Source organism: Gobius niger, assembly GCF_951799975.1.
Source record: "Gobius niger genome assembly, chromosome: 4".
Taxonomy (NCBI): Eukaryota; Metazoa; Chordata; class Actinopteri; order Gobiiformes; family Gobiidae; genus Gobius; species Gobius niger.
The window spans coordinates 27,878,889-27,894,122 of NC_136855.1; the positions used below are offsets into that span (position 1 = coordinate 27,878,889).

The following is a 15,234-nucleotide window of genomic DNA, read 5'->3' on the forward strand; positions in this document are numbered from 1 at the left end:
TCTTCATCTGTTCTGAGATATCCAGATGAGTTCGATACATTATAACAGCACTAGGAAAATAACTTTTTCCACTTTCGTCAATGTCACTACCCTCAGATGTGTGACGGCTGGCAGCATCATGTGGAGTTCCTGGGTTGCTTGCAGGGTTAGCTAATTTCCCAGTAGCTCTGAGAGCTTCCTCTCTCTCTTCAGTCAACATCTCTGCTGGCCCTCTCTCCGCAGTGGCTCAAAGTCTGTCTCAGCAACACTCATATACGGATGGGCCATCTCAGTGTAGCAGTTACCTTGAGGCAAATGGCTCTTAGTAATGAACGGATGGAGGAGAGCTTCCATTTTTGTCAGCAGGTCATAGAAACTTCCTTGTCGCTGCACTCTATGTTTGGCTGAAGCTCGAATGGCACCTTGATATGCTCTTCCAGGGTTGCAGTCTCCCGGCCACCGTACATTTCGGGATCCTTGCCGGTAGGGTCCTGGTACTCCTGTAGAGTCTTTAAACGCCACTTTGAGAGGAGATGCTGTGAAAATGAGACTTGAAATTATGATTTCCCGAATAAACCAATGGGCAGATTAGGCCGTTAATTCGATGTGCTATTCTAATTAAAAGCTTATCAATTAGGCCCTGTTTGTGTTCCCTTCTACATGCATGTTCTCGGTTCTTCACGTGTGCTGTTCTGCTCCAGAGGACGCCCGGGTCTGCAGTCTCGTACTAAGTAAAGAGAAGTATCCATATGGCAGTAAAATAAACCGTATTTGAGCTTAATGTACGCATTAGATTTATAGCTAATTAAGTATTAGTCCTATCCAGGGGGTTAATTCTATCTTCTAGGTTTAAAAACGATGAAATATACCAGGACTTGTCCATTCATTTGTCTTATTTGTTTAGAAATTACATCTGTTCAATTCAAGTTTCGTGGGGGAAGACTCCCACACCCCCACCAAACTGCTACACCCAGCATTCAGGGTGTTTTTCAAACAAGATAACACCTGGAAAACAGAATTTTTAAATTAGAGCATTTAAAAATTTAAAAAATGCAATATAAAACACCTTTTGTTACTGGCAAAGCTGTCGACCCCCACCCCGAGGTGGAGCGTACTGAGCTCCACCTCCAAAAGTCCACTTTAACCACTGCTGATACCGTGTCCATGGCAGCACCTTATCCACTAAACCAGTGCTTCTCAACCTTTTGATTGCGACACAGATATTAGAACTGCTGTCGTTTGCAACCCCCACAAAGTACGTTTTCCATTACGATCTGGTAGCCCACTCAAAATTATCTTGCGACCTCAATGGGGGCCTGACCTCCAGGTTGTGACCCCCAGCTCTAGATTAACGGCTGCGCCGACTGTTATTGCTACAGTATCTTTGAAGGATTTTTGCACATTACTTTCATCCAAAACTCTTTTACCCCAAACATACAGACATTACAAAGTGCCCATTTCCTGCACCTTATCACAGTGAAGTTCAGAATGCTCTGATGGTAGACGTCACCCCTCTTTTAAGCAGGGCCAGTTCTAAACGCCCCCCAGTCCTGAAAGAGAGATTAAAATAAACAGGACTTTAATGACTTGGACCCGCTCCTCTCCACTCAGCAGCTGACAGGAGAAGCCCTCTCCAGGAAAGCTGCCTCAAATCAAAGCCTCTTGCTTGCCACTTGCTGCTTTGTCGATACGTATCACAACAACAAAACCAGCAGAAACAATTATTCATTCCTTTTGATGTTGGTTTTGAAGTTACCCCACCTCTTCTTCTGTACCCCTCCTTCCTTCCCCCGCCTGTTCCATGCCCAGCCCCTCCAGCTTTCTCCAGCTTTGGCTCCGGAAGAAACAAGGTCATGCCAGCTTCTGCTAAAAGGAGTTCCAGTGAAGGTGCACAGACCTTAAATACTCATGTTTGCTATGAAATTATACTTGGACATAAAGTCTAGAGGTTAAACCGCTCCATCAAATAGTGAAAATCATCTCTGTTTCCAGTGTATACCAATTTATTTCCTTTAACTTTTTACAAAACATGTCAAAAAGAAAATCCAGATTATGAAAAACATCATTTATATTAATGAGTAGTGTTTTTTTCTTCTTCTTCTTGACCCTCAGCTCTATTGAACATTAGCATCATCTGAAACCTTGCAATAGTGCCTCTCAGTTTTTCAGTGCTGCAACATCTGCTGGGGGATTGTTTAGCTTCATCAAAGGCTCTGGCGAAGAATGGTTCCTCCAAAGCACAGATCAAAATCATCAAGTTTTTATCATTTGCTGATCCCCTGCATGGGCTCAATTGAAGGTCATATAATTCCACCTCTAAAAGTTTTTTCAACTGGTTGCATAATACAGTCTGATATCGTAGGCAGCTCTGTGGGTTGTTGAGTTTTGTCCCTGTGGCATAGCCTGAGAGTATTAGAAGAGATTCTTGAAACATAAATATACTTCCAAATGTGCTGTAGGCATTAGCTTAAGGTGAAATTCTTGTACAGTTCAACATGGCCATTGATGTACTATATCTTTATGGCTATTCTCATTGTAAACCCAACAGACTATCTGATACACTGGAAGGCTTCTTTTAATCTCTAAAAGTTAGTTCCTCGATATAATGCTGAGCCCTTTTCAATTGCTATTTAGTGGCAGAACTCAGAGTAGTCATAGCCTATTTGTCATTACTGTACTTGTAATTAACGTCCCTTAGTTCTATCCATTTTCAGACAGACTTCATGTCAACGTTGGAGCGCTCCTTGGTTAATTAAAATGAATCTGCGTTCCAGCAGGTGACTCTCAGGTCATTCATGTCAATGTAAGGCTGTTTTTTCCTCATCGGTGCAGAAAGAGTGCTTATCACAGACACACTGTGAAAATAATGGTCTTTACACCCTCATATAGACCTCCACAGCCCACTGGCTTGTCAGAAACAGACCGCCAAATGTGTTGAAATGAAGGAAGCCTGGGTAGGCCCAAGAGTTGAGCTAACAAATCCCCTGGCACTATAGTAGAGCAAAGGGGTCCACAAACTGTGACTGATCCAGGCCTGCTCCACTGAACCTGTCCACACTGTCGGCATAGCACTCCTAGAAAACTCTGCAGGGTCCAAAAGGCTATCCACATTAACTATCACATGTCAAGCATGAACAGCTTTAGAGAAAACTGTATGCAATTAGGGGGAAGGGAATATCAATTGTATAGCACTTTTCACATGGCACAAGTCAACCAAGCCGCTTCACAAGGTGCAGTCATTTTCATTCACTCCGCACTTGGTGGTGGTAAGCAACGTATGTAGCTGCAGGTTGGTAGTTTCGCGTAGTTTCTTTCATTTCTAACACTTATTTGTAATTGTAGTCAAGTGATGCATTGGGTTGTACACAGTGTTTTTATTTTCAAAGCAAGTTGATTTGCTCAACATCTAAGTGGCCATTTCATGCAATACTTTTGTCACAAGAATGTGCTTGTTTTAAAATTATTTCTGCTTTGATGTGTATAGTTTTCTCTAATGTGCATTTTCTCCAACATCCAAAGACATGTCGCTAATCTTTACTAAACCAGTCCCAGTGTCAACCACACAAAAATATGAAACATTAACACTTAACACGTCGAGAGGAGCCAGCTGAGGTGGCTCTGTTTCGGATACCTCCTGGTCGCCTCGGTCATGTCCTATTGGGGGAAGGCCTCGCAGAAGACCCAGAACACGCTGGAGGGGCCATCTCTCTAAGCTGGCCTCGTGGCGCCTTGGGGTCCCCCTAGAACAGCTGGAGGAAGTGTGCGTGGATAGGGAAGTCTTGATGGATGGATTGATGGATGGATTGATGGATGGATGGATGGATGGATGGATGGATGGATGGATGGATGGATGGATGGATGGATGGATGGATGGATGGATGGATGGATGGATGGATGGATGGATGGATGGATGGATGGATGGATGGATGGATGGATGGATGGATGGATGGATGGATGGACCATGAAAGAAATGATTTTGGACAGTCCTGAAAATCCAGGTCAATATAAAAGTGACTGGCTCACCAGGGAACTTTCTAATATTCTAACATAGACTCTCATCGCATCTGGCAGGGTCACAGGGCCAAATTACTGAGAGAAAGACCAATTTTCATCATTCTACCAATTGTACCACATACTCGGATATGTGTTATATTTGGAATGAGTCAGACTAGATTGGGAAGGATGGCTCTGAAAATAACTCACTGCATGTTTCTTTTTTTGAAGGAACTATACAGCAACTATTGCTACTATTTATCTGTAGAATCCTTCAAAGAAGAAAAGGCAAAGATGGCAAGCTGATGTTTTGTGTCTTTTTTTGTTGGTCTCTTTATCTCTCTTTCATTAGCGCCTTGCTCGGCCTCTTAGCAGCAGACGTCTGGAAGACAGTCACTTTCTTCTGCCTGTGATGTTTGCACAGATTACAGAAGACCTTTGAAGCCAGCGCACTCCTCACTGCCAGGGCCTTGGACAGACTCATGCCATCTGTCAAAGTAGTGGTATGGCACTGACACTCCCGCTGTTGATCCACACTTTTTGTCTTTAGATGTCACATAAAGCCACACCTTTGTAATTACTTGCTGTGAAAGCAGAAAACAGGGGGAAAGACAGGCACTCTCAGATAAAAACAAGCACAAGGCAAAAATAACCAAACAGTCCACAGTGATTACCTGAAGACACATCGCCTTACTGTAGAGGAAATCACCATAACTTTGATTTCAGACAATACATAGGTGATTAAAGACTGATCAGCACTGGCATTGCTTACAGAATAATAATAATAATAAAAATTGTATTGTGTTCAAATTCTCATTCAAATTCATTCTATATTTTCCAAGTTTGAAGACTACTTTACTGTCTAATAACAGCATAACTTAACCAATTAATCCTTAGAATTCCGAGTAACCCATTGTATTGAGTTTGAACATATCAATGCCAAAAACGAATTATTTCCTGGATGTGGTGGTTGATATCAAGCTTTGAACAACAGCAAACGATTGTTGCGTTGTTGTGAGGGTTCTGCGGGCTAAAAAGCATGTCTGTTTGGTGACACACAGCTTGTTTGTGAGACCCGCTTACTCCTCCGTTCTGTGGAAGTGTTGGAGGGGGTCCCAGATAAAGCTTTGAAGGGGAGGGGCTGAGATTACAGACAGCGCCTTTCCACCTCAAACGCTACCTCTCCCTGTGTCGAGATGATAAACTCTCATTGAGTTTGCAAAGACCATTTCCCAGCGGCTATCTTTCAGTTTATATGAACTTTTCAAACGGCTCCGGATCTGACGCAGAATCGTCACTGAGCTGGCAGTCTTTGAACGCGTCTCCCCTGTGCATTTTCCCCACCCCAGGACCACTGTCTTCAGAGGCTCTGGCAGAAGAAAGGCTGGCATCAACAGAAATCACTGGTCCCCACCCATCAAAGCCCGCCACACCCTTCCCTTCCTCAGCCACCTTCCTGGCCCTGTCACACACGTTTGGTGAAGGCAGTTGCTTGCGAATGTCAAAAAAGGATTTGCAAACAGTGCTCAACTAGTATTCCCTGCAGAGTGGCGTGACAGAATTGCTTTACTTTAATAATACCATTAAAATGAAGCTTCATTGAAACCGAATAAAACATTTGGCACCTTCAAGTAAAGATCAACTAGACTGTGTTAAACATTAAACACTAAACACACACTCGATGGAATATACAGTGCCTTGCAGTAATCGTGTGGCATACATTAGCACATGGCACAGATAGAATTTCAAAGCAATAGTCAGAAAAGGACAATGACTGTTTGTGATTTGGATAATGTCATAAAGCATAATGTCAGGTAGATGTAGTCTTGCATCTGAACCAAATAGAGGCCTGGAACTTGACATTGGTATTCAAGCACAAGTTTAACTTCTCTATCTACAGCAAAAAATCAATAAACTCCATATTCATTAAAGGCCAGTAGGTCGACTACTATAGTTCATATTTGTGCCCCACAGCCAAGTTACTTATAAGGGCCTCGCATTTTTTAAACAGCGAGTTCAATAATTCTGCACTTGTACAATACATTTTTTGATTAATACTATGAAAGTCAATAAAAACCTATTTAACAATAGATTAGCACGTTGGCCTATTCTTTAGGGAAATGTTCTATGTGTCACTTGTCTTCTGGCCTGTCCATTAAGGCCATATAGCAAATATCAGTGGACCAAAAGATGATGAAACGATATTAAAGATGCTCGCAAGCAGTAAAATTGGTAATCAAAGCTTCACCAGAAAGTGTTTTGGTTGCAGATAAAAATAGTCACTGCCACAGACATACAGCTTTGACTGAGTTGAGTGATTGATGCTCAAAGATGGCTCCCTGACAGACTGGCAGAGAGGAGAAAAACACTGAGGCAGAATGATTGGCTTCTCCTCTTTGATGTCTCTGTCTGACTTTGTGCTGATGGCTGGTTACATCTTCAAACCAGTTGACGGTTGTAATGACCCCAAATATTTCATCTATCAAATCTGAGAAGTAGGCTGACAACTTCTAGTGAAAACGAATATATTTTTATGAGCAAACTAGGCAGCGCAACTTAATGAAATGTGCTTAGATTCACATGAGAGGAACGGGATGATTTTGAATTTTTGGACTTACTATTTGATGTAATTAACTAAAGGCATATGCACAAAGATTGTTGCGTGCATTTACCACATATACCATCTCAAAGACAGACAGACAGACAGACAGACAGACAGACAGACAGACAGACAGACAGACAGACAGACAGACAGACAGACAGACAGACAGACAGACAGACAGACAGACAGACAGACAGACAGACAGACAGACAGACAGACAGACAGACAGACAGAGCATTCCTCTTCCCTCCAGCCCGCTGCTTGGGCATGTCATCCATGGATGGTTCTGCTTTGAGGCGGCTTTTATGTGGAAATCAGCCTCTGTGTTGTGGCACTGGACAATGAGTTTTGTGACATCTGCCATTTGTTAGGCCTTTTTTTCTGAAACCAATCTTCTTTTAATCTGTGGACTTGGAAGTGTTTGCATCACTGCAGCTGGATGTGGACGGCCCCCTGGGTGCTGGGAGCCTATGGCCACACTTGGACTAAAGCTGGCACAGCTGTCTGCATTCAGGTCATTGCCAAATACAGTAAAAGGGATGTGTACAACCAACATGGGCTTTGTTTTGTAAATTATACATCATGCTTTAGCCTATATGATGTGACTGTGTCCTTCATGATTTTTTCAGTAACTAAGGAATATAGCATATTACTTACACAAAATATATCAGTCATTACTATTCAAGTAACTCAAGTCACAAGTGCAATTAAATGAATGCTCAAAAAACAACAACTTAATAACCAAATAACAGGCATTGGTATAGAGAGAATGGGGAGAATGGGGGAAAGAGAAGGAAAAGGAAATCTTTTACTGCACTTGTGCCCGATGGCATTATTACTATTTTCGGTTTATATTTAGCCAAAGGTAACTCAAAAGTAACTTAAAGTAGTGTAACAGCTACATTTTTAAAACAGTAATGTGTAATAAAAACATATTTCATTTGTATAGCTGTAACAACTAATACAGAATACATCAAAGTAACTTGCCCAACACTGACTATCACTGTAGGCTGCAACCGCTGTAACCTTGTAGTAAAAGAGACATGGCCTATTGCATAGTGTGAAATAGTGAACACTTTTGTGTGTGGACCACTGTCACTATGTCACAGCTTACTGTGAAACTGGGTTGCTTATTGAGGAAAGAGCTAACTTCTTTATCTGTTCCGTCCGTCTTTCCCTCTCTCTCGTAGTATTATCAGGAACCTTTATCTGCCCAATTATACGTAAATATTTCTAAGGTTTTGCTGCCGACTAGTGGTAGACCCGGCTTAATGCATGGACATATACTCCTGGCCAAGAGGGGGCGCTCGTTCCGGATGCGCACAACGCATTTTCGTAGTAGCATTTCCGCTTGACTTTCTGTTAGAAAGGTTTCGGGAACAAATACAAACAATGGGAAAGAAGCACAAAAAGCATAAATCTGAGAAACACGCCCACGAAGGTAAAGCTATTAATCCTCCTGCACATTAGACAATATTTAGATCTTCGTCGACTGTATTCATGGTCAATATTTGTGTAAGTAAGCGTCAGTAGCATCACACTATAGCATCCTTCGAAAGCATCCGAGTTACAAGTAAAAAAAGATGAATTATAAATGTTTATTTTTATTGTATTTGTCTTGTTTTTGTCTTGTTATTGTGTAATGGTCGCGTTTATAGAAAAGGGCTCTTTCGTTGATGTAGGTGTGTTAGCTGCTAACATTAGCTGCATGATGTGTTGTGATGATGAGATGTACTTCTTTGTGATCGTCTACAGAGTTCAATGAAAGGCCACTGAAGTTGGTGCTGAAGGTGTCGGGTAATGAAGTGACAACTGGAAGCTCGAGTCGGGACACTTTCTACGATGATCAGTCCACAGACAATGACAAGCCCAACAAGGACAAAAAGAAGAAAAAGAAGAAGGATAAAGACAGAAGCCTTGGTTCACCAGAAGACAAGGGAAAGAAAAAGGTACTGCATTTAGAGTAATGCTATGTAAATTTGCTTATGCTGAATGGATTTATAGAGCTGTGTTTTGTTACATCAGGTGACAAAGAAGAGGAAAGTACAAGATGGGGATGGAGATGAAGACTCGGAACAATGCCGGACTCCAATACGCTCAGAGCTGGATAAACTTGAAGGTTTGCTTTTCCCTAATCCTCTGAGCCCTCTATACTTGTGTCCTGTTTATGAATATATGTGCTGTACTTTTCTGTAGCTGAAAAAGAAAAGACTCCTCTACAGGAAGCTTTGAACCAGCTAATCAGGCAGCTTCAGAGGTAAGTTTTCAATTGGTTTATGTAAAAGAAGGATTAAGGAGGATAACTGTTGATGTCTTGTGTGTTTTTCCAGGAAAGACCCCTGCGCGTTTTTCTCATTTCCTGTCACGGACCTTATTGCGCCGGGCTACTCCTTCATCGTCAAGCGGCCAATGGATTTCAGCACAATAAAAGACAAAGTAAAGAAAGAGCACTACCGATCACTGGATGAACTCAAGGTATTTATTGATATAAAAGGGATTAAAACACTATTACAGGCACTTTCGGAGTGTGTTTGATAAGTGTTGTTTTCCAGGTGGATTTCAAAACCATGTGTGAGAACGCCATGATGTACAACAAACCAGAGACGATTTACCACAAAGCGGCTCGAAAACTGCTGCATTCTGGGATGAAGATCCTGAGTCAGGTAAAGAATCGTGTTAGTTTTTCCATTTCTCAGTAACATCATGAGCTTCTTGCTTCAGTCGACTCCCTTTGAGCTTCCATGAACCATATGTTTGTGAAATTTTAGGGAAAGAGAAAAATCTTAACTGCTCAAATAAACTAAACTAGAATAACCCATTTGCAGCAGAACTACTATTCCAAGCGTGTTGCATCCTTAAGGTCTTTTACTGTCCAATCCAATCTACTTAATTTATATAAGGGATAATCCATTGTCCCGCTTATACCATGGTCCAGTGAACTGAAACTGGTCACTGGGGCCTGCTTGCTTATTTTTTTAAGTCCTGGGTAGGAGTTATTTCACTGAAGCTGTTTTACCTGAAGCTAGTTCTAGCTCAATTGTTTATCGTTACTATGGAAACAGCTGCCGCAGAGTGATATAGAACGTGATTTAACTGTTGCTGTTGCCAGACTAGGTGTAGCTACATTATCACGTTTTAATGGACACCCTCCAGCCAATCAGAAGCGAGTATTCACCCAGACCATGGTATATTGCACCAAGGATGTAACGATTAGTCTAAAATCAATTTAAAATTTATTTAAACTGCTTAAAATGTTAATTGATTAAAAGAAAGAATCATTGCAGTCTGATACAAGGACAAAAATGCAGATGTTATGTTTTTTTTGTTATTTTTGTAATGTAAAGTTTACAGTTAAAGTTTAAAGTAATTTTGTAAAAAATAAATAAATAGAATGAAACTGGGAACTTAAAATTTAAAGTCTAATTGGAGCTTGAGTGCATCGGTACAGCACTTATAAGATAAGATAAAATGATAAGATAAGATAAGATAGCCTTTATTGATCTCAAAATGGAGAAATTTACTAAACTTGCTCGCTTCCAAAGTGCTATTCGGAAAATCAAATCAGCAACACATTAGCAAATATAATAAAACAATAAAATAAAAGACAATGAGGGACCAGGAAGTGTTTTGTTTACTATATATGGTTACTTTATTATTGTTATTATTTCTAATTTATAATCAAATTAAAAGTTGTTCTTGTAGATCTTTGGGATAATATGTTTAACCCCTTCGGCCAGTTTGGCATTACCCAAATCTAAAAGCTGGCTGGAGTTCGTAGACTATAAGCCAGAGTAACACCTCATTTGAAAACTAAGACCTGTAGAACTCATCTAAACTTCTTCCTTGTTTTGATTGTCACGTTTTCGTCGTTTTTTGTTGCTTTTTTGACACGTTTTGGTCACAATGAAAACATGACAAAACATGATTTTTAAAAAAAAACGCAATAAAAACAACTAAAATGTGAAAAGGTAGGTCTTAGCAATCAAATGAGGTGTAAACTCCACTTGAGAAACTTTTAGATTAGGGTAAAGCTGGGGTTAAGAGGTTAAAATCACCTGTGACTTTGCGATATCCATTAAATAACACATGGTGGCAGTAAAGAGCTTTGGGTCCAAGTTAAAATGACTGACTTCTCTTGCATGTCCAAGCAGATGTCTAACCAGTGATTTTCTCCCCATGAAGCCTTTTCCCCTACATTTAGTCTTTAAAAGACTGAAGAAAAAAACAACTTGTTTTGGTTTTCTGCAGGAGAGACTACAGAGCTTGAAGCAAAGCATTGAGTTCATGTCTGGTCTTGACCCTTCTGCCAAACAGTCAGCAAAGTGTGGTGAATCAGCAGGACTGAACCGGAGCAGAGAGGGAGCTTTGACCACAGACAGCAGCGAGAGCTCCCAGGCCCCCAGCACCCCGAGGTTCTTAAATATTGCACTCAAAAAGTATTACATAAAATACTGCATTTTTTAGATGTATGATTACTTTCTATTTACTAAACAAGCTTTGAATGTTTAGTTTAGTTTATTTTATTTATTTGAGAGGGACCATATACAGGAGCATGAATTGGCATAATAAAGATCTGCAGTCCACCCCGCTTTTAGAATGAGTGGAAGAAGGAGAAGAAGAAGTTTATATATATATATATATATATATATATAGCTCTTTTCACAGCATACTCACAAAGCACTTTACATGAGACAATTATACATTCACTCCACACTCGGTGTTCAGTTTCCCCTGGGGAAGACCGACAGAAGTGCTGTCGTGACTGCACACATCTGCGCCAACAGTCCCTGTGACCACCATCATGCATTCACACACTCTCATTCATTCAGGCCTATTGTACATGTTTTTAGTGGTAGGAAACCTAAGGAGACATGAGGAGAGCATGCAAACTCCACACAGAAAGACCCTGTGGGAATCAAACCCGGGACCTTCTAGCTGTGAAGCATGAGCGCTAACCACTGTGCTACGGTGCCGCCAAAGAATTAAACGTTATTATCCCTCTTTGGGAAATGTGTTCTGGGCACATAGTGCAGATGCATCTGCCTCAGAGAACACATAAGACCGAGACAGTTAAAAACATTGATATAAAATTGATAATAAAGTCAGTAAGTGCAGACTTGCAGAATGCAATAAATAAAAACATTAAAAGCAAAACACCCGTTCATCCAACCGATACGTTTTATGAGCGGAACCAAGAGGATATTGCAATTACAGAGTAGCATATAAATGAATATTTAGAGAATAGTTTCTGAGAGGAAGGGAACGACAGAGGATCTGTTGGCCTCCTCCTGCCCAGTGAACTGAGAACAACCAAGGGGGGAATCTACAGTACCCAGAACCCACCATCTATATTTTCCCGTCATTTCTTTGGTTCTACAAAATGTGCTTCTTATCACTAGACTGTTGCTGTTTCGTTGTTGTATTGTTTTGCTTGATTGTCGTGTTATTCAGCAGAACCACGTCATTCTATGACGCTTTAGAATGTAGGAAATGCCGACAGCATGCTGGGTCTTGTCTGCTGCTCTCACTGTGCACCTTTAAAACTAAATGCTGATATAACTAATCCAGTCCATATAAAAGAGAAATGGCCTAGAGATGCCTCTCATCTACACTTCTAGTCTTTAGCCTTGTGTCCCTCTAAAGGAGGTGGATTGGTTGAAATGTTGAATTGTGCTCATTGACGTCAGCAAAATGCTTAAAGGTAGTTTTTCTGCAGAGTTTAAGCAGAGCGTGGGTGCTGGCGTCTGCTCCTGCAGTACTTAGCGGCACGGCAAATAGAAATATTCTTATTTGTGGCTTTGAATATGTTTTCACTGCAGACAGGACAAGGACTCAAAAGACGACCCAGCAAAGGCAGAGAAAGAACGAGAGGAAATCCGCAAGGTCATTGAAGAATCCGGTGGAAAGCTCTCAAGTAGAGTGCTGCAGTGTGATGTAAGACACAACCTTAGTTTTATTAATTTTTCCTTTTCTCTCTCCCTGTTGAGTGCAGGCAATAATGAATACATGTAGCCTTGAAGGTAATTACATTTCTATTGACATAAAACAATAGAATGAACCCTGTTTCAGAGTGCACCATTGCCGTATTCTGTCCAGAATAGATCATATAAATCTGAACCAATCCAGGTCTAGACATGAATAAATTCAAATGTGACCACTACTTTGCGAGTCTCTCTCTATTTAATCGTAGCCGTCTTGTCCCCTAAATGTAAACCTCTTTTTCTGTAGTTGGAGTTTGCTCGTCAAAGGAGTGATGGCTCCACCACCCTGGCTCTTCTCAACCCTGCTGATCCGGCAGTGGGCGGTAAGTGGTCCTTGATCCTAAAACATTCAGGAAACCGAACAGGTGCGACATTAGACTCTTAATTATTCCCACTTTGTTGAAGACGTGGGTTACTGTCCCGTCAAGCTGGGCATGATGTCCAACCGACTGCAAAGCGGCGTCAACTGCCTACAGGGCTTCAGAGAGGACAAAAGGAATCGAGTCACTACAGGTTGCTACATTTCCATTTCACTGCAAAACAAACGACAAACAAACACTGAAATGCCAACTCTGGGTAATGTATTTTCCAGTGTCCTACATGAACTACGGGCCATTTACCTCCTACGCGCCCACCTACGACTCGAGTTTCGCCAATGTCAGTAAGGACGACTCTGACCTCATCTACTCCTTCTATGGAGAGGAGTCCAGTTTGCAGGGCTCAGACAGGTATGTGATCACTGACGCACAGTCCCCGCTCGTCACTGAGAGCATTCCTCAATTATTACCTACCAGATGTTGCAGGGTGGATCTTAGCAAATGCAGTTACTGTTGAGTATACTGGGTTGATGGTAGTACAAAAGTGTTGTCTTGTATATAAAATGTATAATGTATAATTATAGTCGGCAGCGCCTTTTTGACAACGTGTAGGAGGCGCAGTTGTGGCTTTATTGTGTTTATCGTCTTCTCATTGTACTACACTAACAAAAGTGGTTCACTCAAAACAATAGTGAGTTTTTCTTTCTTTTTTCCTGTGTGTGCACATAGTTTGTCAGAATTTCTGGTTAAATCAGATGAATATGTGTACAAAATGGCTGACAATATATTGGATGCAATGACAAACGGAGAGCATTCCAAAAGCTTGAAGGAAACGGCTCCACAACAGGTAAATGTCTGGCTTTTATGCACTTTTTGCTTTCTTAACTACAAACAAATTATATTGATTTTCTATTTTTTTTAGCCTGTAGATAAACCAACTAATGCTGAACTAAAAGACAAAGATGGCACGGAGGTGAGAACCATTTGCCTCTATTGCACCTACATGAAAGGGAAGGGTACAAAACATGGTAGTGTCATGTATAATGTTCACAGATGGTTGCTGCATCATCCAGCTGTGTCAACACAGTCGTTAGTTAGCTGTGACCCAGCGAGCCATGGCGAACACATTTCCCTTCAAAACAGTGTGTCATTCAGAGCAGCTCTTGGAAGTCTCTCTGGCCTGTTTTCTTTCTGTGCCCACTTGCTGCGGGTCTCAATCGGCCTTCAGAGCAGTAGAGGAAATAGAAGTGTAGCCCTTTGCCAAGCAAACAGCAAGCCTCTGTGAGCGTGGTCTGGTGCTTTTGACTGCACTTTGCACTCATCCCCCTCTCATGTATCACAGCTTTTCTTTGTTAGATTTGAGAAGTGTAAAGAACAAGAGCAAGGATCAATAGCAATGTAGGAGTCATTTCTTTTTGTAAAACCAAATGTTTTCCGTTTGAGTCACAGGTCACCGAACCTGCAGCTTCCAAAACTGAAGCTTCCAAAACTGATAATGTGGCTGATGAGGAAGGCTCTGAAGGTAATACACATACACGTACATGTTGGTTAACTATTGTTTGTATTATTTTACAACTGGCTGTTCAGTGTGACTTTGAATATCAGTCTTTGTAACATGTCAGACTTTTATTTTGAATGAATACCATACCATTTAAAGCACCAGTAGGAAACTGCAAGCAACACAAGGCACCTAAATGTGCTAATGTGTTGCCCTTTCTTATTCACAGACGACTTGCACATCCAGCGGAAACTGGATGAGACGACAAAATTACTACGTGACTTACATGAAGTGCAGAAGGAGCGGCTAAGCACCAAGCAGCCACCAAATATGATCTGCCTTCTGGCTCCAACCACCAAGGAGCTAGAGCTGGGTAAGAACCATCAACAACTCTGTTCTATCAGAGCCTTTTTTTTCTTACCATAGTTGAAATTCTAAATTGGGAATTCTTTGTTTTCAGCTGAAAAAGTAACAGGAAACCTGACAAAGCTCACAGGACAGGTGGCACCTAGTGATGTCTGCAGTCTGTTTGGCATTAGGAAAGCAATGGGCATTTCTTTATCGTTTGAAAATCCAGAGAATTTCATAGACCTTTCTACAGGTAAAACTCTTTTCCAAGTGTTAAACTAAGACTCTGAAACTAAGCTATTCAGATTTGTATGCTTGTGCTTTCAGTACCAGAAATTGCTGAACCCATGGAGACCTTACCTACCTGTCCAGATGGTGCATCAGTTGTTGCTGTAAACTGAATCACATTTCCTTGAGTTTTGCCTGAAACTTCCTTTTGTGTGATGTTTGTTTGCTTTTCAAACAATAAACCTTTTATATAAACTTGTTTATAAACATTTATTACATTCTGTACAA

At 41.1% G+C, this 15,234-nt stretch overlaps 1 protein-coding gene across 1 annotated transcript; it reads left to right on the top strand.

Moving 5' to 3' along the window:
- Positions 1-7,903: 7,903 nt before the first annotated feature.
- brd7 (bromodomain containing 7) lies at positions 7,904-15,183 on the top strand. Its single transcript, XM_079554591.1, has 17 exons — positions 7,904-8,015; positions 8,330-8,523; positions 8,600-8,693; positions 8,771-8,831; positions 8,905-9,049; positions 9,127-9,237; positions 10,823-10,986; positions 12,394-12,508; positions 12,803-12,878; positions 12,961-13,068; positions 13,148-13,283; positions 13,602-13,719; positions 13,795-13,845; positions 14,322-14,394; positions 14,600-14,743; positions 14,831-14,971; positions 15,046-15,183. The coding sequence occupies exons 1-17, from the start codon at positions 7,967-7,969 to the stop codon at positions 15,117-15,119; spliced, it is 1,854 nt and encodes a 617-aa protein (XP_079410717.1). The 5' UTR covers positions 7,904-7,966; the 3' UTR covers positions 15,120-15,183.
- The last annotated feature ends 51 nt before the right edge of the window (positions 15,184-15,234 follow it).

What these genes read in the sequence shown, in the direction of transcription:
- brd7 (XM_079554591.1), top strand. Translation starts at nt 7,967, where the DNA reads ATGGGAAAGAAGCACAAAAAGCATAAATCTGAGAAACACGCCCACGAA. An exon ending in GGATGAAGATCCTGAGTCAG is followed by an intron (nt 9,238 to 10,822) that starts GTAAAGAATCGT and finishes GGTTTTCTGCAG; the next exon opens with GAGAGACTACAGAGCTTGAA. An exon ending in AGGAAACGGCTCCACAACAG is followed by an intron (nt 13,720 to 13,794) that starts GTAAATGTCTGG and finishes TATTTTTTTTAG; the next exon opens with CCTGTAGATAAACCAACTAA.